The sequence below is a fragment of the Emydura macquarii genome, unplaced genomic scaffold (assembly GCF_026122565.2).
Source record: "Emydura macquarii macquarii isolate MOO-44397 ecotype Brisbane River unplaced genomic scaffold, CSIRO-AGI_Emac_v2 contig_1477, whole genome shotgun sequence".
Taxonomy (NCBI): Eukaryota; Metazoa; Chordata; order Testudines; family Chelidae; genus Emydura; species Emydura macquarii.
The window spans coordinates 24,374,428-24,396,709 of NW_027131614.1; the positions used below are offsets into that span (position 1 = coordinate 24,374,428).

The 22,282-nt window shown below is 40.3% G+C and overlaps 1 protein-coding gene across 2 annotated transcripts in view; it reads right to left on the bottom strand.

The window, feature by feature from the left end:
• The window catches only part of UBE2V2 (ubiquitin conjugating enzyme E2 V2), a 38,577-nt gene that overhangs the window by 2,873 nt on the left and 13,422 nt on the right, over window positions 1-22,282 (bottom strand). Inside the window, exons 2-3 of one of the 2 annotated variants that reach the window (XM_067553794.1) lie at window positions 19,310-19,455; window positions 10,124-10,249 (exon numbers count right to left, since the gene is read on the bottom strand). In XM_067553794.1, the coding sequence (XP_067409895.1) occupies window positions 10,124-10,249; window positions 19,310-19,455 (272 nt within the window). Of the gene's footprint in view, window positions 1-10,110; window positions 10,250-19,309; window positions 19,456-22,282 lie in introns of both variants that reach the window. The other variant, XM_067553795.1, reaches the window with a different exon arrangement.

The window sequence follows — 22,282 nt, forward strand, 5'->3', positions numbered from 1 at the left end:
AAAATAATTCTTCCTGTAATTGTGAGACTGGGTGAGGGTTAGATTGGAAATTACAAAATGGCTGGAGAGGCAGTTGCAGACTGTTTCTATCTAAAACAAACAGAAAAACTATGGAACTAACAAGATTAGTGCCCATCTTCATCTTGACCATTTTGATTGCATACTATATCCCTCTTTCCCACACTTCATCTGTTTATCTTCTTTTTTCATATCATCTGTAGACTGAGGTTGGCCTCATTTACAACTATCAGTGGCTAGCAAACATGGCAGCTACACCAGCACACCTATAATATAGTCAGGCAAAGTCATTATTTCCACTGCTGGAGTTTATTACAGTTTTAAGCAAAGCTAGTTCCACCAGTGCAAATATTGGCTCTCTTATCTTCAATAGGGATTTGCAGCTAGAAGGTCACAGCCTAACATCTTCAAGGCAGGTCTGTCTCTTCCTGCACAGTGCCTAGCATATTTTGAGCGCTATCACACTACCACTAAAATGACATAAAAATATTTATTTTAACTCAAGCCACTTTATTTTCTGCAACTTTTGTTGCACAAAACAGTTTTAGTCACTGCATTGCAGGCCCTATTTTACATGGAAAGAGATTACAGTCAGTCTACTTATGATATTCTCCTTTATAAAGTAATCTGAAAAGAGAAGGCAACATCTCATTGGCTCCAATGATGTTGCTAGGACCCTCAAAATCAGATACCCAGGAGTACCCACTTCATAGTAAAATTGTATTCAAGTATAAGGAAGCAGCATTTCAGAGTAGTCTGAAGGCTAGTGAAGCTGAAAACTGAGGACAAAAACTATTTTTATTCTATCTGCATATCCAATATAAATCTTAAAATGACAATAGCAGCAACATTACACGATCCAAGAATAACCAAGGAATTCTTCTATGCTATTTAAACACAGAATAAATTATGGAAGAATGCTGCAAAATGTTCAGTGTTTATAATACTTCCAATAGCTTAACTTAAAAAAGTAGCAAACTGCTTAGTCCACTGTAAACAGATTCAAAATGATGACTGGACAACAAGAGTTTATAGAATTATAGTTGATAAAATCCCAAGCCTTTAAAAAGAAGAAACAAACACTTCCAGCTGTATATGGTATTTAAATAAACAAAAGTGATTGCAAATCCTGTGAGATACCACCAGATTGTTGAAGAATACTCCCCCCCCCCCCAAAAAAAAAATTCAGACTTACTCAAAAACCATGGGAAAATAAATAGTGTGTCAGAATGCAACCTGTGTTTTATCAATCTATGATACACAATAGGCTAAGAGGAGAGACCTCACAGCATTAAAAATTAAAATTTACATTTATGTTACAGCAGTGACATCCTCTACAGAAAATAAGTTGTTTTGCCTAGTTCTAACTCATATAATTGGGCCTGGTTTTCAAAACTAGATTCCTAAATTGTGTGTACAAATCCAGCAGTTGCATTGTGAATGGATCACTATGAGAGTAAGTACTCATACACATATTAGTGTAGGTGACCACCTTTTTAGAAGAGCCCACACTGAATTGGAAATGTAACTGGAATGAATTTTTGCTAACTCTGCTTTTTTATATTTCAAGAGAGGGTCAAGTTGGATAAGTGATCAATCTTGGTCTTTTAAAAAAATGTATTATAAAAATATATTTGAAGATCCCCCAAAGAAAGCTCCCTCTGCTTCACTCCATTCAGTCCCACCAGGAATCTCACAACCTGCTGGATTGCTACTGCAACCTTTGGATCCCTGCACTGACTAAAAAAGCCTTTATTACATTTCTGGAAGAGGACCTTCCTTGCTAGGAAGCCTCACACAGACAAAACAATCTGGCTATATGACAACAACAGGGGGCGTGGGCTGGGGCAGCAGAGGTTGCCTGATGATAAAACAGAGTAGGCTGATCCCCCAACTTCTCCAAAGAATTTGACAGACTGGAAAAACCAGATGGGGCAGGAGAAGAGAGCTAATCTATGAAACAGGCAGTCAGGAGGTTGGGCAGGAGAATGTCATGAGAGAGAACATTTCACAAAGAAGGGAACATCACAACGAGGAAAGTGGCAACAGGGCATATTCGTGAGAAGCTATGAGAGACTTAAATGGAATGGAACCTTAGGTCAAAAAGTAGAGAGAAAAGACATCCTGTGGGATCTTGGGCAAGTCACTTAAATCTTTCATTCCTTAGTTTTCCATTGGCAAAATCTCCATAATAATATGCCTTTTGTCTGTTTTATCTATCTTGCTCATAAGCTCTTCAGGACAGAAACAGTCTCAATTCATCTACTGCATGTATAGACCTAATATAATGAAGCCCTGATTTAGATCAATGCCTCTAGGAACTACTGTAATACAAATAGTTAATAAATTAGTAGCACATTATATGTACCCAGGAAAAAGTGTTTCTTAACCCAAAACTAAAATACTATTACATTAAATACTATTATGCTATATTTGAAGCATGCTAAGCATATCAGAGAGTCCTAGATTCAAGATTACTTCATTAAGTGCAACTCTTTGTGGGATGCATCCACCAGCACAGAAGGGATTAAGGAGAGCCTTTAGACCCAGCTAGTTCTGCCCTGTTATACCTGCAGCCAATGCCAGGCTTGGAGGGGGGAGAAAAGAAGGGAGCCTGACTCAGTTCAGGACTAACTGGTGAAGAGGCAGGAGCTAGCCATCTCCCTGCCAAAAGGGATGGAGCAAGCACTGGCTCCCCAGTCAAGGGGACACTGCAAAGGAACCCCCAGTACTGGAGGTAATTGACTGAGTGGACCCCAGAGACATTGTGGAGTTCACCATCACCAGCTTGCGACTGTCCCACCTGAAGAAAACTGGGACTGCAGCAAGGAATCTATGGGAAGCAAGCCACCTGGTAGAATGGACTAGAGGAGCCATACCCCAAACTGAGCAGACTGGTAGGAAGTAGCCTAGAGCAAAGACTCTGACTCCCCACAGGGAGGGACGTATCCCCCATTCAGGGGTTGACATACACAGGGTCCTAGGCTGGGACCTGGTGGAGAGGGAGGGCCTGGGTTCTCCTACTCATCCCTGGCTCTAAGGACCCAGCCACACAAGATCCTCTTACACTCTATTTAAAGAAGTAATGCATAGACACACTCCATTTTTAGATAAAAGGAGGGATGAATTTTATCTTTCAAAGATGACTGCTGCTAGTAATTGGAATCCCTAGAAAATACAAACAACGAATTAATCTAATCTAGCTAACCTTCTCGGTAATTATAATGTGCATATAATACAAATGCATACTGTTAAAATAATGAGAGTCCTATAGCACCTTAAAGACTAACGAATTTCTGCAGGCATAAGCTTTCGTGGGCTGCAACCCACTTGTCAGATGCATCAGATGCTACAGGACTCTTGTTGTTTTTGCTGTATACAGACTAACACGGCTACCCCTCTGGAACTTTTCATCTGTTAAAATAATCTGCATCAGGTGTATTCTCTCTCAGGACGAACATTTAATAAGCTAGTGATTCTAAAACTCGCCTTAGATGTCTTTAAAAAACTTTTAACCAAAAAAATGTAAACACTAAATACATATATGTACTTCTACAGCCCACGTAACTTGGGGATTCACAAGGATTTTACAAACATTAGCTCATACCCCTATGATATTATCCCCATTTTACAGATTGGAAACTGACACAGAGAGTTTACTAACTCATCCACTGCCAAAATTTGAGTCAGAGGCAAAGCCAGTCACAGAATTCAGGTCACCATCAGACTCCCAGTCCTGTGCTCTAATCTCCAGACCATGCTCTCACCTTAAAAAGCTGAAATGGAGCACTTCTGGTTGGGTTGTGCCATAAATCAGACAGCAAGATACCAAGTTGATTGGTATACTAAAAACTTGACAAATTACATAAAGAACAGTAGTAGTTCAGAACTGAATCACTTTTGTTGTTTTGGTTGATAATTCAACCTAATACCACTTGAGGCCTGCATTTGGTGAGTTTAAAACCAAAGCATTTCTACACTGAAGCCCTTATAAGTGATTACTTTATAGAGCGGGTTGGAAAAATACCAACAAAATATCAGAATTTGTCAATTTGTTGAAATTGAAATGTTCTGATAGTTCTGTTTCAGCAAAATTCCTCAGGAAACTGAGCAGGGTTTTGACAGGAGCCTGCCTGGTTTCCTACCGGATTGACTTGGGACCCTGGGATTTCAGGGGTTATGGCTACGGACATCCAGCCAGGTACTGCCTCTGAGTAGAAGGCCCTAGAGTTTTCAAGATCAGTGTCTCTTGTGGCAGCAACCAAGTGGACTGCCTTGGAATTCTGGACCCAAGAACATAGGGTCCAAGGCTCAAGGGGCCCCAATACTTAGGGTCCAAGCCTTCCTTTTGCAGAGCATTTCAAAACTTTTGAGTTTTATTCTGAATTGGAATGAAACCAAATTTCAAAATAGCTAAATCCTTCAAGAAACGAAATTACCTTTCTGCACCAAACTCTATTATTTTATTTAGATTGGATAATCTAACTTAATTTTGTTACAAACCATATGAAACTAAGATATATATTCCTCAGACAAACACAGGAAAGGTACTGTTCTGTACTACAGAGAAAAGAAGCTTATTACTTATTTTAACTATGGGGAGGATTTTAAAACAACTTTGTAAACATCATACAGTAAGCTCTTCCAAGTGGCACCTTCCATTTGGCGCTTCCCATACCAACATTTATTTATATACATGCTTATTATGCACCACACCATAAGCTGTGAAAAAGGCAATATATCTGGGTTGCAAAGACTGGCTTTTATAGGATAGAAAGGCAGAATACAGCAAAACTGTTTGCTACACAAAGGATTGCTTTCAAGGACTCATTTTGAAGGATTTCTGATATTTTACTCATAGTTCTGAGGCTTAGCAATTAACACATCATGCTGCTTGATAAAAGAGCTCAAGTGGATCCAGTGCTAGCCTAAGAATTTCAGAATATAAGTGTCTACATGTTTCCACTGGAAAAGGTGCTCTGCCTTCCAGCTCCTCTCAATTGTTATTTTACAGTAATGTTACAGCTTTGCAGAAGACTTCTCTATTTTAAATACCCACAATTTACACATAAGGATGAGTAAAGGAAAAAACGAAAACAAAAAAAACCAGTGGTCCTGGATAAAGTCTAAATACTAAGATGAGTGAATGTGAATGTCTGGTATGAAATGAGGATATAGATATAATAGGCACCACTGCAACTTAATGGACGATGATAATCAATGGGACACAGTAATACCAGGGTATAAAATATACAGGAATGACAGAGTAGGTCATGCCAGTGGGGGAGTGGCATTATACGTGAAAGAAAGCATAGAGTTAAATATAGTCAAAATCTTAAATGAATCAAATTGTACCACAGAATCTCTATGGATAGAAATTCCATGTTTGAATAAGAGTATAGCAGTAGGAATATTCTACTGACCACCTGACCAGCATAGTGATGAACATTATGAAATGCTCAGTGAGATTGGAGAGGCCACAAAAACAGAAAACTCAGTAATAATGGGGAATTTCAACTATCCCCATATTGACTGGGTAGCATGTCACCTCAGGATGCAGAGACAAAATTTTTAGATACAGCTGCTTTTTTGGAAGAGCTAGTCCTGGAACCCACAAGCATATAGGCAATCTTTTATTTACTCCTAAATAGCATACAAGGTCTTTTCCAAGAGATGAATATACCTGAACTGCTGGGTAACAACGACCCTAATGTAATTAAATTTTACATCGGGGTGGGGTGGGGGTAGAGAAAGGAAAAATACCAAAGAAGCCCACCAGAGTAGTATTTAACTTTAAAATGGGGAGCTACACAAAAATGAGGAAGCCATTTAAATGAAAATTAAAAGGAACAGTCAAAAGAGTTTTAAAACACTATCCCAGAGGCACAATTTAAATGTATAGTGCATATAAAACCAGTAAGAGGATTGAAAAAATGCCACCCTGGCTAAACAACAAAAAGGCAGTTAGATGCAAAAAGCATCCTTTAAAAATTTGAAGTCACCTCCTTCTGAAAAAAATAGAAAGGGTCAAACTCTGGGAAGTCAAGTGTAATAATGCAAGCCAAAAAAGAATTTGAAGAGCAACTAGCAAAAGACACAAAAACTAACAGCAACATTTAAAAAAAAAAAAAAAATCAGAAGCAGGAAGCCTGCCAAACAACTCATGGGGCCACTGGATGATCGAGGTGCTAAAGGAGCACTAAAGGAAGACAAGGCCATTGTGGAGAAGCTAAATGAATTTTTCCATCGGTCTTCACTACAGAGGATGTGAGGGAGATTCCCACACCTGAGTCATTCTTTTTAGGTTAGAAATCTGAGGAACCGTTCGAGGTTGATATGTCAATAGAAGAGATTTGAGAACAAAATCGATAAAATTAAACAATAATTAATCACCAAGACTAGAAGATATTCACCTAGGAGATTTGCAGGAACCTAGCTCTGTAGATGACTGGAGGATAGCTAATATAATGCCAATGTTTAAAAAAAGCTCCAGAGGCTATCCTGCCCAGTAAGCCTAACTTCAGTATCAGGAAATTGAAACTATAGTAAAGAACAAAATTATCAGACACAGATGAACATGATATGTAGGGGAAAAGTCAACATGACTTCTATAAAGGGAAATCATGCCACACCAATCTATTAGAATATTTTGTGGGGGTCAACAAACGTGGACAAGGGTGATCCAGTGGATAGAGAGTGTACCTGGACTTTCAGAAAGCCTTTGACAAGGTCCCTCATCAAAGGTTCTTAAGCAAAGTAAGGATTATGGAATAAGATGGAAGGTCCTTTCATGGATCAGTAACTGGTGAAAAGATAGGAAAATATGATCAGTTTTCACAGTAGAGAATGATAAATAGCGTGGTCCCCCAAAGGATATATATTAGGACCATGTTGTTCAACATATTCCTACATAATTAAAAAAAGGAGTAAACAGTGAGGTGGCAAAGTTTTCAGACTGAAGTCTTTAAACCACAATTTGAGGACTTCAGTAACAGCCGGAGATTATGGGTTTATTATAGAAATGGGTGGGTGAGGTTCTGTGACCTGCAATGTGCAGATCAGACTAGATCATCATGATGGTCCCTTCTGATCTTAAAGTCTATGAGTGTGTGATACAAAATTACCCAAGATAGTTAAATCCAGAGTAGACTGTAAAGAGTTGCAAAGGGATTTCACAAAACTGGGTGACTGGGCAACAAAATGGCAAATGAAATTCAAAGCTGATAAATGCAAAGTAATGCACATTGGAAAACATAATCCCAACTATAAATACAAAATGATGGGGTCTAAATAAGTTGTTACCACCTAAGAAAGATCTTGGAGCCACTGTGGATAGTCCTCTGAAACCATCTGCTCAAGATGTAGTGGCAGCCAAAAAAAGCTAACAGAATGTTAGGAACCATTAAGAAATGGGAAAAATAAGACAGTAAATATCATAATGCCACTATATTAATCCATGGTATACTCACACTTTGAATACTGCACGCAGTTCTGGTCACTCCCGCTCAAAAGAGATATTAGAATTGGAAAAGATACAGGCAAGGGCAATAAAAATGACTAGGAGTATGGGACAGCTTCCATATAAGGAGAAATTAAAAAGACTGGGGCTGTTCATCTTAGAAAAGAGATGACTAAGTGGAGCTATGAGGGAGGTCTATAAAATCATGAATAGTGTGGAGAAAGTGAATAAGGAAGTGTTATTTACTCCTTCACATAACACAAGAACTGGGGGTCACCCAATGAAATTAATAGGCAGCAAACAAATGGAAGTACACTTCTTCACACAACATGCAGTCAGTCAGTCGATCTGTGGAACTCACTGCCCGGGGATGTTGGGAACTCCAGAAGTATAACTGAGTTCAAAAAAGCATTAGATAAATCTATCAATGGCTAAGGTCAAGGATGCAACCCCATTCTCTGGGTGTCCCTAGGCTCTGACTGCCAGAAGCTGGGATTGGACAATAGGGGATGGATAATTCAATAATTGCCATGTTCTGTTCATTCCCTCTGAAGCATCTGGCAGTGGCCACTGTTAAAAGATAGGATACATTAGAGGGACCACTGGTCTGACCCAGTATGGCCATTCTTATGTAAGGGAAAATCTATAGTACCCAAACAGACTATTAGAGATGAGTTACTACACTTGAAAAAGTGACAATCAGGCAGGGCAACTCTCAAACATGCTAGTGGGTTCTGTAGTCTACCATTTACTGTCCCATATAGGCCTTCCATCAATTTTGCAGATCACCAAGACGACCTCTGAATTTTGTTTTTGTTTGTAATTTTGTGCAACAAAAACAGCTGAATTTACTAAATGCAACTCCTATTTAGGCGTTGGCCTTACACAGGCAGTGTCACATGAACATCAGTGGCTTCTACAATAGTATTGGGAACTATCAGTCCTAATACATAGAGCCCTGTGCGGATACAAATACGTCCATCCGCAACCAATCGGCATCCGCAGCAATAAACTTTCATCTGACCACAATCAGCCCTCCCTCTTTTAGACTTATCTGCATCCACATCTGCCATCAGCTGAGCCCCTGCCATCCCAAACAGCTGATCAGCCCTCCCACCTAACATCTGATCAGCCCCGCCCTTCTGCCTAACAGCTGATGAGCCCTGTCAGCTGCCCCTCCCGCCTAACAGTTGATCCTCAGTTGAGCCCTGCTAGCAGCCTAACATCTGATCAGCTGTTCGCTGCACCCCTGGCTGGCAGCTGCTTCAGCCCTGCCCCAGAAGTCACAAATGTCCCGACTTCTGTGATGATCCCACCACGATCCGCAAAAAAATGGTCCGCAGATATCCGCGGATTTGCAGGGCTCTACTAATTCAGTTGTAGGACTGTTTCAATGTCCCTTCTGGATTATCAGTTTGTCAACAAGACTGTGTTGGTCTTTCACACACCTACAGAATAGAGAAATAAAAACCACCCAGGAAAACATGATTGTACAAATACAGAAATTCAAAGAGGGATTCAAGGGCAGATGTAGTACCTGAAACTATATTTAATTCATTGTTTAAAACTGTTCCGTTTTCAAGTTGATAGTGTTCCTCTGCATAACATCTTAAACTCTAAGTTTAATATTGTTTTCAAACTGCTCCCTTTTCAGTTTAGGCAGGAGTTTACGTAGTGCATTTCTACTTGGTTTGGTGACTACATAAAAACAGCATTTTGTTACTCAGACCTTCTTCCTCTCTGTATTTGGTACATTTGTTTATTTTACATTAAATAAGTAAGTTTGAATAAGTAAATTTGAATGTCATTAAAGTCTTAACTTGTCTTGAAGAACCTTTTAGTGATGTTGTGAGAGAAGTACAGAACTTAGTTAGACTCTCAGAACCCAGACTGAGTTTTTAGGGCTCCCAGTTAGAAAAAGCCATCACTTCACTTGTAAACCAAGCATACTGGATATAGAAATCGTTGAGGCCCTCAATTTTCAAAATAGAACTGCACCTTAACAAGTTAGTTTGGAACTTCATCTGTCGTCTCTTGGCTAGCAGAAAACACATTTAAAGGCTACAATTTCATTCTCAGTACTCCCTAAATTTAAAATGTCAAGTGTAAAAGTCATTTGTAGTTAGTGACTTTCATTAGCTGAAAGCACTAGCCAAAATTGTTCAGAGATTTAAATGATCCTTAGTGGTTAAGTAAGGTAGATGTCAAAAGTCTTGAGCAGTACAGCATTCCATGTTCCAAGGTAAACACAAGCGTCTTTGAAGACGAATATTATAAAATTGCTGCACACGCACTGCTTAAAACAAAAAGCTGTGTTACTCAACTTAAAAAGAACAGTTTCAATTTATACTTTTTAAAAAACAAACAAAACACTCTTTGACTATTGCAGCTTATGTTTATTAGGTTTTAGTGACAAGCTACTAACGGGTTTACTTTGCAACAACCACCTCCAGATTTAGAGGAATGCTGTATGCAAGCATAATAATCACACATTAAAATATTTGTTTAAACTAATGATTATTTATAACATATAATTTAAATATGAAAGCTCTTTCCCACCTATCCATAACACTCAATGGAATTTTTACTATAAATAATTGTAGAGTACGGATTAACAAAGTGGTTGGTCTCACCATTTGAACTTACCATTCCATTGGAATTATTTATTCCATTCATATTAATTTTAGTTACGAATCTAACCGTTGGAGGTGCTTCTGGATATTTAGGTCCACACTCTACTTTCAGACTGTATATTCTGTTTTCATAGTTTGTCTAAAAAGAAAAAACAAAAAGATTAACATATCTTACCGAAATTTGAGTATCTAAAAAGTAACTTAGAAATACACAAACACAACTAAGCTGCGTTAGGAAGAGGGAATATGTAAAGGGATGATTTAAACTCTGTTTTTATTATTTTACAGTTGATGCCTTTGATTACTTTTTGACATGTCCCTGCCTCAGTTATCTTGATTAGCTGATCATGTTATACTTTTTTTTAAACAAAGACTTAACTATGTTAATATAACCATTGCATAAAGAGGCACTTGTTATAGAAAGCACCACATAAAAAAACCAACAAACAACGTGTAAAAAAAAATTGATAGAGAAAAAGATAACTAACCTATTTGCATAGCTAAGCCACACATACACCTTTATCCCCCACCCCGAACTCTAGCACAAGGGCAAATCAAAACCATCAGGCAAACCACCCCACCAACAAAAGGTAAATCCTCTAACGCTGCAAAGATCAGGAAAGGGGAAGAGGTAGATGAAAATAAGGGAAAGGGCGAAGAGCCCAGAAACAGTCAAGACAAAGACCAAAATAAACGGAACCTGCAAAAATTCCTCTAGAAGCAGTTAACAAGTAACTATGACAGAACAACTCCAGGAACAAATTCCACTAGCTATGGCTCATGAGCAAGAAAGGTCTGCCTGAATATAGAGACAAAGAAAACCAATTAACTGCTAAAGGGGACACGCTCAAGTACTCAGGGCTAGATTATCATAGTATATAAATCTTTTCATATTCAGTTGCACTGCACACTGGGAACCAACTTTCCCTTTCTCCTCTACAGAGGAGAAACCATGGAAGCAGCTGCCTTCTGTAAAATATGGTTACCTATCTTCCTAGAATAGTTGCTCTTCAAGATGTGCTGCACATGTCCATTCCACCATAGGAGCGTGCGTGCCTCATGCGCAGTTGACAGAGAACTTTTTCCTCTCAGTGGTTCCCGTTGCGGTACCTCAAGCACTCTCTGTTGCCACATGTCACTGCATGCTGGTATATGGGTTACCTAGGAAGGTGTTGGAATCTGCATCTTTATAGGTTTATAAAGGCCCAGCTTGACAAAGCGTTGGCTGGGATGATTTAGTTGGGGTTAGTACTGTTTTGAACAGGAGGTTGGACTAGATGACCTCCTGAGGTCCCTTCCAACTCTAATATTCTATGATTCTATACTGCAAGATGGAAGTAAGCATCCTTTAAGTCCAGGGCAGTGCATCAGTCTCCCTGTTCCAGGGAGGGAATAATCGAGGGCTAGGGTAACCATGCAGAATTTTATTTTCTTCAGGAATTTGATCAACTCTCCTAGATCTACAATAGGCCTGAAACCTCCTTTTGCTTTGGGGATCAGAAAGCAGTGGGAATAGAAACCTCTCTCCCTGAGGCACAATAGGACTTCCTATATGGCCCCTGCCCAAAGATGTGATCGGACAATTCCACGAGAGTTTTTCCTGAAAAGGGATGGGGAAAAAGGGATGGGGAGGAGGGGTTAAATGAACCGGAGGGTCTCTCTCAGTTCCACCATACTTAAGACCTACCGATACAATGTTAAGTGCTTGGGCCCACACAGGAAGTGGAAAAAGCGATCTGTAAACAAAAGATGGGAAACAGATGGAACTACGGTAACTGGTACATTAGTTTTAACTAACATTAAAATGTCTTTTTGGACGAGGTTGTTGGATAAAATGAGCCCACTGATGGTGAAGAGGAGGATAACGGATGTCATCCCCTATAACTCCTGCTCTTTCTCCTCAGTGGATCTTAGAACCAGAGAGGAAAATTATGGTGTCTGCCTGGATGTTGAGGATGGAACTGGGTCCTCATTGTCACCAGAGTACAGATTCCAACAGATTTTAATGTCATCCTGGAATCTTTTAGGCTATGGAGCCTATTGTCTGTCTTATCTGAAAACAAAGAGGGACCTTCGAAAGGGAGGTCTTAGATGGTCTGCTGGACTTCTTGTGGGACCCAGATTACTGTACCACAAACATATTCACATAGAAGCAACTGATGCCATGGTTCAAGCTGCCACACCTGTGCCATCCAGACTGTCCTGGAAAGCAGTTCTGGCAACCAGCTTGCTCTCATCCACCATGACTGCAAACTCCTGCCTACAATCTTCTGGTAGCTTGTCTTTAAACTGTACAAAGTTCTTCCAGAAGATAAAGTCATAGCAGCTCAGGAGTGCCTGTTGCTTTGCAATCCTGAGCTGCAGACTCCCAGTAGAATAAAGTTTGCATCCAAACAAGTTTTGCCTCTTCGCTTTTCAGCTTTGATGCTCGGTGTCCTTGTCTCTCCAGTTCGTTAGCAACCACCACCACAAAGGAAGCTTAGAGTACAAATACTCAGATCCCTTAGAGGGGATGTAGTACTGTACCTCCTTTCAGCTTGCTTTGCTATGGGAGATAAGGAAGATGGTGTCTGCCACAGCACCTTGACCAGTTCCAAAATGGCTGTTAATCAGCAGAGGCCGCCAATACCTAAATGTCTCCCAACTTCTGGGAGCTTTCACACATCTCCTCTGCCTGAATGTCAAGGACGGAGGCCACCTCGCTCAACAGATTTTGATGAGCCCTGTGGCCCTCTGGCAGTGGTGAATCCTATGCTGCCTCAACAGCCTCATCTGGCGACAATGAATAGGACACCACGGGATTCTCAGGTGGTAGCTGCTCTGTGACTTGTGGTGATGAAACTGTTTGAGTGACATCTGGTTGCTCAGTACAGATCTTAGTACTGGATACCAGAGAATGATGCTCTCGGTGCTAATGCCCCCAGAATAGTCTCAATGACAAAGAACAAGATGGCTGCAGGGACAGCCTAGCAGGAAGAGGGATGTCCCAATGGTGTCCAAAATGACCACTGAAATGGGCCTCGGATCCAACCTTAACCAGGCCATTGCCCCCTTAAGATGAGATGGCTAGTCCTGTGACTGTTACCTGACCCTCAGTCCCCAAGTCTCTGCTGGAGGGTATGCCTGCTATCTTGGATGGGACACAGATGAATGCAGCTCTGAGTCCAAAGAGGAAGAATCTAAAACATCTGTGACAGCCATATATTCGCATCCTATACACTATTGTAATAATCTTTGTACAAAGCATGCCTTATAAGGTATTATTTGAAGATTCATAATTTGCTGGTCCTGGTTACATGTATGGCAACACTGTGATAAGATATCCCTATAGGATGTTATTAACACAGTTTCCAAACCACACAGCCCTGCCCATACTAAGGTTGGCAAAAAAGTCTGTCCTAAGCAAAGGAATGTGTGCTCTGCTTTCATTTGCATTTAAACAGTAAACAGAATCATCAAGCAGAAAAGGAAACAAAGCAAGCTCAAACAGGTGAGAAAAAAATCAGCAGGAAACATCCTTCCATATAAACTCTGTCTCCTGGTGCCCAGCTGGAAATGTTTTCTCAAGAGAGAGGCTGAAACTATAAAAAGGATGGATACCACTGAACAAAAAATTTTTCTGACAACTATGCAAGAGACATGCACACACCTGCAATGGAATGAACATGTGCAAGCACTCAAAGAAGAACTGCTGTAGACTCTAACAATTTAAAGATAAGTCCATTCTGAAGTTTATTAAATAGTCCACAATGAGGCCAATTAAAAAGACATACAGTGAGGATTATAGCAACGATACCACAATCCATATTATCATATGATCTCCCCTGAGAGAGCTCTATGTACACATAGAAGCAAAAGGGACAGAACGAAACACTGGGGAAGATCTTTAGCTGAATACAAGACAGTGCTCATAACCACCCTCTAATTCCTTCCTTTTACGAATAGGTACAGTCATCCAAGGGCATACAGATCCCTTCTTAGGGACCACAACTTTATCACCAGCACCTGACAGTTAATAGCATGAAAGACTGCGAAAAGATCTGAGTGTCATCAGGGACAATTCTTTATTATTCAATGCTAGGAGGAGATCATCAATTGCATTAACAAGGGCTGTCTTGATATGTAGACATCTAAAAATTCCATTAAGCCAAGATATGCTTGAAGCTGCACAGTTACTATTTTTTCCCAATATTCTTCTGTAAAGAGGGAGTTCTAAACAGATTCAACACCACAGAAATTGATTAGTGGTTTTGTCTTATGGCTATAATTCATAAAATTTAGGACAATCTGGTATTATTTATAGAGAAAGACATATCCTGGAAAAGCTGAGGGACTAATGAAATGAAGCATGTGACTGCTAAATATTTAAGTTGAATCAGCCACCACTGTAATAAAAAAGGCACACAGAACAGAAAAATATAAAATTAGCTGTTTACAAAGACAGCTCAACCCATCATCCCATTGGAAACTGGGATCAGCAACAGTATAGATGGGACAAAGCTTATTTATAATTGTATAGAACCAGAGGATATGCATGGAATCTTGTTCTCAGCTCTGAAGCATCTGAGGACTTCCTTGTGAAATGACTATTCCTCCATGCCCCTATTCACCAGTCAACAACCTGGTATCCTGATTTGCTCACTGGCCATACTGCCATTGTATGTCTGCCATCCTCAGTCTACAGCTACATGGTACCTTCATCTTCAAAGCAGGTAGAAGCCAGATATATGAAACTCTGAATGCTCTGGCAGCATTAACAATTTCTTCCGTTTTCTGCCAGAAGCTACACATTGCCTTCAGTAGCTTCTCTGATTCTATCACCTCCAGCTGTCTGTACCCCCTGCCTTTTTACATGGAGTTGATTGTGCTAATGTGTTGCAGCTGACATGAGTGTCACGTGAAGCATGATATATGTATAGCTGCTTTCCACACTCCACAGCGCATCTGGCTGCTATTTGTGCATGTGTCTCCCTGTACTGGACATCACAGGAAGGCACAGCACCATTTTGATGTAAAATAAGAATGCTTATTTTAGTTTCACACAATTGGGAAGTACATAGATTTAATCATTTCTAAGGGTGTTCTGCATACTTTAAATATTTTTTGAAAAGCACTATCTTTAAGAGTGTGGGACTAATACCAATGGCTTGGGCCAAACAGTGCAGAAAAATGCTGTGTGGGGAAACTGGTACAATTCTGACAATCACCTCAATCACGATCTGTAGTAGTTTTGCTATTACTGTCTCTATTTAATAGAGACTGCCAATCATACAAAAGTTTTTAATATAGAATAAGCTAATACTAACTGGATGTTCACTTGTGGCCCAAGTTATCAATAGTTCATTTTTGGGGCCATGATATTAACCTCAGCACTAGAATCATAGCTTTGAAAAGCTGGTTCTCAGTCTTCCCCAGTTCACGTGGATATGGGGCAATGAAATGTGATATACTTCCTCCCGCAACTTTCCTTTTGCTCCCAGTTGCTACTCACCTTCACTACCTATTCACACTCATTCCAAGCCCATCTCTAACTACTAGCTTGGGGAATTGATACCCCTCCCGCCACTGCTCCCAACCCCCTGAGCTCACTTGGTCCACCACCTCCCTTTGCCTATGCCCCCTATCTAAATAATAAAATGTGGATGGAAAAGAAAACCATACAGATTTAAACTAACCAGAATTTGAATTTGAATCCCAGCCCACATGGTCTCTCCAACATTCTAACCAGCAACATCAAAAGGTTGGCTGGTTATCTACCCTAGGGCTCAAATTGAAGCAAATCATACTAGCTTGGTGACCTGGTACCTCTCCCCCACAAGGCTGTCATTTTGTTCTCCAGAATATCAGTATTTATTTAAATAAACAGAGATATTGCTAGCCCTTATGATATGGAAGAAAACCTTCAAAATGTGAACCAAGCACAAGACACACAGTGATATCTACCTAATTCCACACACAGCTTGAAACAATAGCTCAAAGGTGTTAATAACTTCATTAAATCAGATGCCCAATGATGATAGTTTGCCATGTTGACATTTAAATTATTTCACTATTGATCAAAGCATGTAAGGCAAGGGGTACCGAGACCCATCAAGGGGGAACCAATCCTGCAGAGCCAAGTGGGGCATCTGACCCCCTACCATGACCAGGCCTGCCGATCCCCTCAGAGCAACAAGCGTCTAGACTGCTCTAGTGGCGAGAATGGGTCCAGGAAAGCACTCTCCTGAACTCTACGAGCTGCTGCTTCTCCCACTGCTGGAAGCTTTCTGCAGAACCTGGCAGATACCACTGTATTTCAAGATTTTTCTTTACAACCAGGAGGGATTTTTTGTTTTGTTTTTTAAATAAAAGCTTAGATTCTGACATCACGCAGCCCTGGAAACCAGGGTCCAAGGCATGTAACTATTGTGCCTATGCATTATCTGCCCTTGGCATATCCAAACTTCAGGAGCCCAGCAGAACAGGGGTGATGATATTTTGAACCTCTGCACAATCTACTGCAAGTGCCAATTCTTTCTGGTTTCCCAAGTAGGCTGAGTTAGGAGTGTTGGTGGAATGTGGAAAAGTACCATCATTATACCTCCAACTATCAATATGAGCCTTAGTCTACTTCTTCCAATAAAACCTGTGGCAGGGAGGGACTTACTGTGCAAAATCACACTGCTATAATGGTCATTTCATGCTACCAGTAAAAGAAACTTAGTAGCACAATGCCGCCCATTTTTAAAGTCCCTATTTTTATGTACAACTGTTTTGTACTCTACTATCATTAAAGCTACTTGTCAGCCGATCTCTTTAGTACAAAATACCCCTTTCCAAGATTTGTTCATTTACTCTTATGATGCTGATATAAAAAGAAAGAACTAAGGATTACTAATTCTTCCGTTGGGTGTTTCACTGTAAAATATATTTTAAAGAAATTCAAGTTCAGCTGGACTTAAATCTTTGTTAATGCTAGTTTGTCCCATTAAAGGTAACTAAAAATTGTCTGGTCTTAGAAGGATTGATGGATTTTTACACATGAGCTACATTCATACACTGTGCGGTGAATTATGCGATATAGCTGAAAATACTAAATACCCTCTCTCTTAAATTCTGTAAATTTCTCATGCTATAGATGTCTATTTTTAATTATATTGCTTTACGACAGAAATAAATCTACTAGAAACATATGATAAACATCACCTCACATGTAGCAAAAAGGTGGTTGAACACTCCAACAACAGTTCTGTAGAGGATTACTTTGCTATCATAGCTGCATATTAATGATGGAAATGTAGCTTTAACTTATGCCTATATTACAGGCAACAATGTCAAAGCACAACCCTTTCACACAGATTACTCAATAGACATACAAATATCTGTAGAGATGTGGATACACACAGGCTATAGCTTTGCTGAAGATATAAATATGTGCCTACACCATGTGAACCTTAGGCCTGTGCAATGTTCCTGTGCAACTCTTTCTAGCCTTTCTACAGATTTTAAGGAAATCCAAATAGATGTGGATAATTCCCCAGTGCTGACTATAGGCTTGCTGGAACATATTTGCGTGTACTGGAATGTAGCTCCTCATATTTAACTGAAGTCAATTCATCAGGCTGTGACTAGTCATAAATAGAAGGCAGATTGTGACAGAACAGTTGTAAACTAAACTATCACTGCAACTGTTCATTTTTTATTTTAAACATTTTTAAGACATAAAAACAGCCATACTGGATCAGACCAATGGTCCATCTAGCCCAGTATCCTGTCTTCTGACAGTGGCCAATGCCAGGTGCTTCAGAGGGAATGAACAGAACTGTTGAATAGAACTGACTGATCCATCCCATCAGCCATTTCCAGCCGCTGGCAAACAGCAATCCCTGCTCATCCTGGCTTATAGCCATTCATGGACCTATTCTCCATGAATGGCTATCTAGTACTTTTTTGAACCCCGTTATAGTCCTGGCCTTCACAAAATCTTCTGGCAAGGAGTTGCACAGGTTGACTGTGCGTTGTTTGAAGAAATACTTCCTTTTGTTTGTTTTAAACCTGCTGCCGATTAGTTTCATTTGGTGACTCCTAGTTTTATGTTATCAGAAGGAGTAAATAACACTTCCTTTTTTACTTTCTCCACACCAGTCATGATTTGATAGAGGCCTATCATGTCCTCCCCACCCCCCTTTGTCATCTCTTTTCCAAGCTGAAAAGTCCCAGTCTTATTAATCTCTCCTCATATGGAAGCTTTTCCACACCCCTAATCATTTTAGCTACCTCTTTTCTGTACCATTTACAATTCCAATATATCTTTTTGAGATGGGGCAAACAGATCTTCATGCAGTATTCAAGATGTTGGCTTACCATGGATTTATAAAGAGGCAATACGATATTTTCTGTCTTATTATCTATCCCTTTCCTAATGATTCCCAACATCCTGTTAGCTTTTTTGACTGCTGCTGCACATTGAATGGATGTTTTCAGAGAAGTATCCACAATGACTCCAAGATCTCTTTCTTGAGTGCTAACAGTTAATTTAGACACCATCATTTTATATGTATAGTTGGATTATGTTTTCCAGTGTGCATTACTTTCTATTTATCAACATTGAATTTCATCTGCCAGTTTGTTGCCGTCATTCAGTTTTGTGTGACCCCTTTGTAACTCTTCACAGTCTGCTTTGGACTTAACTAGCTTGAGGAGTTTTGTATCATCTGCAAATTTTGCGACCTCACTGTTTACCCCTTTTTCCAGATCGTTTATGAATATATTGAACAGTACTGGTCCCAGTACAGAGCCCTGGGAGACACCACTATTTACCTCTTTCCATTCTGAAAACTGACCATTTATTCCTACCCTTTGTTTCCTATCTTTTAACCAGTTGCTGATCCGGGAGAGGACCTTTCCTCTTATCCCGTGGCCGCTTACTCTTCTTAAGAGCCTTTGGTGAGGGACCTTGTCAAAGGCTTTCTAAAAATCTAAGTACACTATATCACCCTTGTCCACATGCTTGTTGACCCCAAAGAATTCTAGTACATTGGTGAGGGATGATTTCCCTTTACAAAAACCCCCAACTCTTCCCCAGCAAAACATATTAATCTATGTGTCTGATAATTCTGTTATTTACTATAGGTGTCCTTCTCTAAAATGTAATCTTAATACAGGATTTTATACCGCCTACCAACATAAAAAAATAGATGTTTTTACTTGCTGTACTGACCCTTGGTGGTCCAATAATCATGCCTGTCCACCTTGTAAGTGTCATATCTTCGTCGTCTTCAAGGCCCCAGCTTACTGTACCATCGCCTACTCCTTTTTGACCTTCTTCAAGTTCTTCCAACAAGCGAAAATTACGAGGGACTTTAACTATTTAAAGAAAGTGGAGTAATGTTAATAGCAATGTTCACAATGAGAAAACCTAAGTCAATGATTATTAAATTTATAGTCTGTATGACATCTTAAATATTACAATTTAATATTATTTCAGTCATTAAAAACCTCTCATAAAGCATATTTTGATTATCTTAATATAAAATATTTTCAGGCACCCAGTTTGATATTAAGTAATTATGTTACAAGTCCGGATGTGCTCAATTAATGAAGTACTATACAGAAGCAATACATCAAATAAAGTAACCTGCTGTGTTAAATGCCACGGCAAATGTGTTTAAGGAAACGTAACTTTGGGTCTAAGCGTACAGTCAGTTACATTCATAAGCCTAAATAACCACACACTAATAGATTTCTCACTGCTGCTTTCGGCCATCGTGTCACAAAGACATTGAAATTCAGATTACATAATTTTCTGCACTGCTAACAATAGGTTTGTACTTAAATTGGGAAGTACCAAGTCCCATTGTTCCGTACTGGTGAAGTAGAGAAGTTATCCAATGATTATAGCAGCAGTGTTTGGACCATACACATTGGACAGCATGGTAAATGGAGTGCTAAGTGATTCCAGCACCTAATAGATCTCCATTACAATGCAATTATAATACATATATATTTATATTCTGCAACAACATTCCAATCATAGTGATCTAATTATACGTAACCAAATGCACACACTCACATCACTGGCATTTTGATTACAACAGGGCTTCAAAAATTATCCTGATAATAAAAGAAAAAAGTGGGCCAAAAGTGATGTCCAGAGGCCACAACCTCAGTCTGATCTTGCTCATTGGTATCCCAAAAAGCTGAATAAACCTGATATGATTCTTGTCAGTTTCACTACTGCTCAGAGGATTCCTGACTGTAAAATGACAAGATACTGATCAGCTTCACTGAAACAATCTGCTGCTTGGCAAAGTCATAAACAGCAGGAGAAGCACTGAAGCTATCTTTGCAGATTCATGCAGACCAATTAAAAAAAAAATCACATCAGTTTAAATATGCTAAGTTTTCAGAACCATATATATGAAAGATCTAAATGGGACATCATTAAAAAGGCTCATTTTTCTCCACAAAAACTGCTGTTACAAGTAACACTTAAAAATAAATATAAGTGAAAGGAATTAGAGGGAAAAAATTATCTGGGCTAAATCAGCTGGTGCACAGTTCCACTAAAGTCAATGGATCCACTGATATACAAATGAAGACCTATCTTTTCAGTTTATTTATTCTATGCTTCTGACAACACCTTGTAAATAGATTTCAAGACCAGAAGAGACCATTGTGATCATCTAGTTTGACTTCCTATATAACATAGGCCATGGAATTATGTTGGGGCAATTCTAAGGGCATATTTTAGCATATCACAGTACTCTTATCAACAAGTAGTATGCTTATCAGCAAGGAAGTATGGGTTGGATGAATGGACTATAAGATATATAGAAAGCTGGCTAGATCATTGAGCTCAACAGGTAGAGATCAACGGCTCGATGTCTAGTTGGCAGCCGGTAACCAGCAGAGTGCTCCAAAGGTCAGTGCTTGGGTCAGTTTTGTTCAATATCTTCCTTAATGATCTGGACGATGGGGTTGATTGCACCCTCAGCAAGTTTGCAGATGACACTAAGCTGGGGAGTAGTAGATATGTTGGAGGGTAGGGATAGGATACAGAGTGACCTAGACAAATTGGAGGATCGGGTCAAAAAAAAATATCTGATGAGGTTCAACAAGGACAAGTGCAGAGTCCTGCACTTAGGATGGAAGTATCCCATGCACTGCTACAGATTGGGGACCAATTTGCTAGGCAGCAGTTCTGCAGAAAAGGACCTGGGGGGTCACAATGGACAAGAAGCTGGATATGAGTTAACAGTGTGCCCTTATTGCTGTGAAGGCTAACGGCATATTGGGCTGAATTAGTAAGAACACTGCCAGCAGATTGAGGGAAGTGATTATTCCCCTCAATTCGGCATTGGTGAGGCCTCATATGGAGTCCTGTGTCCAGTTCTGGGCCCCCCACTACAGAAAGGATGTGAATAAATTGGAAAGAGTCCAGCAGAGGGCAATGAAAAAGATTACGGGGCTGGAGTACATGACTTATGAGGAGAGGCTGAGGGAACTAGGCTTCTTTAGTCTGCCAAAGAGAAGAATGAGGGGGGATTTGCTAGTAATCTAACTACCTGAAAGGGGACTCCAGGGAGGATAGAACTAGGCTGTTCTCAGTGGTAATATAGGGCAGAACTAGAGCAATGATCTCAAGTTGTAGTGGGGAAGGTCTAGGTTGGATATTATGAAAAACTTTTTCACTAGGAGGGTGGTGAAGTACTGGAATGGGTTACCTGGGGAGGTAGTGGAATCTCCATCCTTAGAGACATTTAAGGTGCAGCTTGACAAAGCATTGGCTGAGATGGTTTAGTTAGGGTTGGTCCTGCTTTGAGCAGGGGGTTGGACTAGATCAGGGGTGGGGAACCTTTCTTCTGGCAAGGGCCTGATGGTGGCCCTGGCGGCGGGGGGGAATTCGGCGGGAATTCGACGGCGGCACGGTTTCACGGCGGCGGGGGGGGAATTTGACGGTGGTGCGGTTTCAAGGCGGCGGGGGGTTCCATGGGGGGAGCAGTGCCCACCGCCGAATTCCCCCTGCCGCCGAAAAAGGGCGAACAGCAGCAGGGTTTCGGCAGCGGGCACTGCATCCCCCCCCCCCCCCCCACGGAACCCCGCCGCCATGAAACCGCACGCGCCGCTGAATTACCGCCGAATTCCCCCCCCGCCGCCGAATTACCGCCGAATCCCCCCCTGCCGCCAGGGC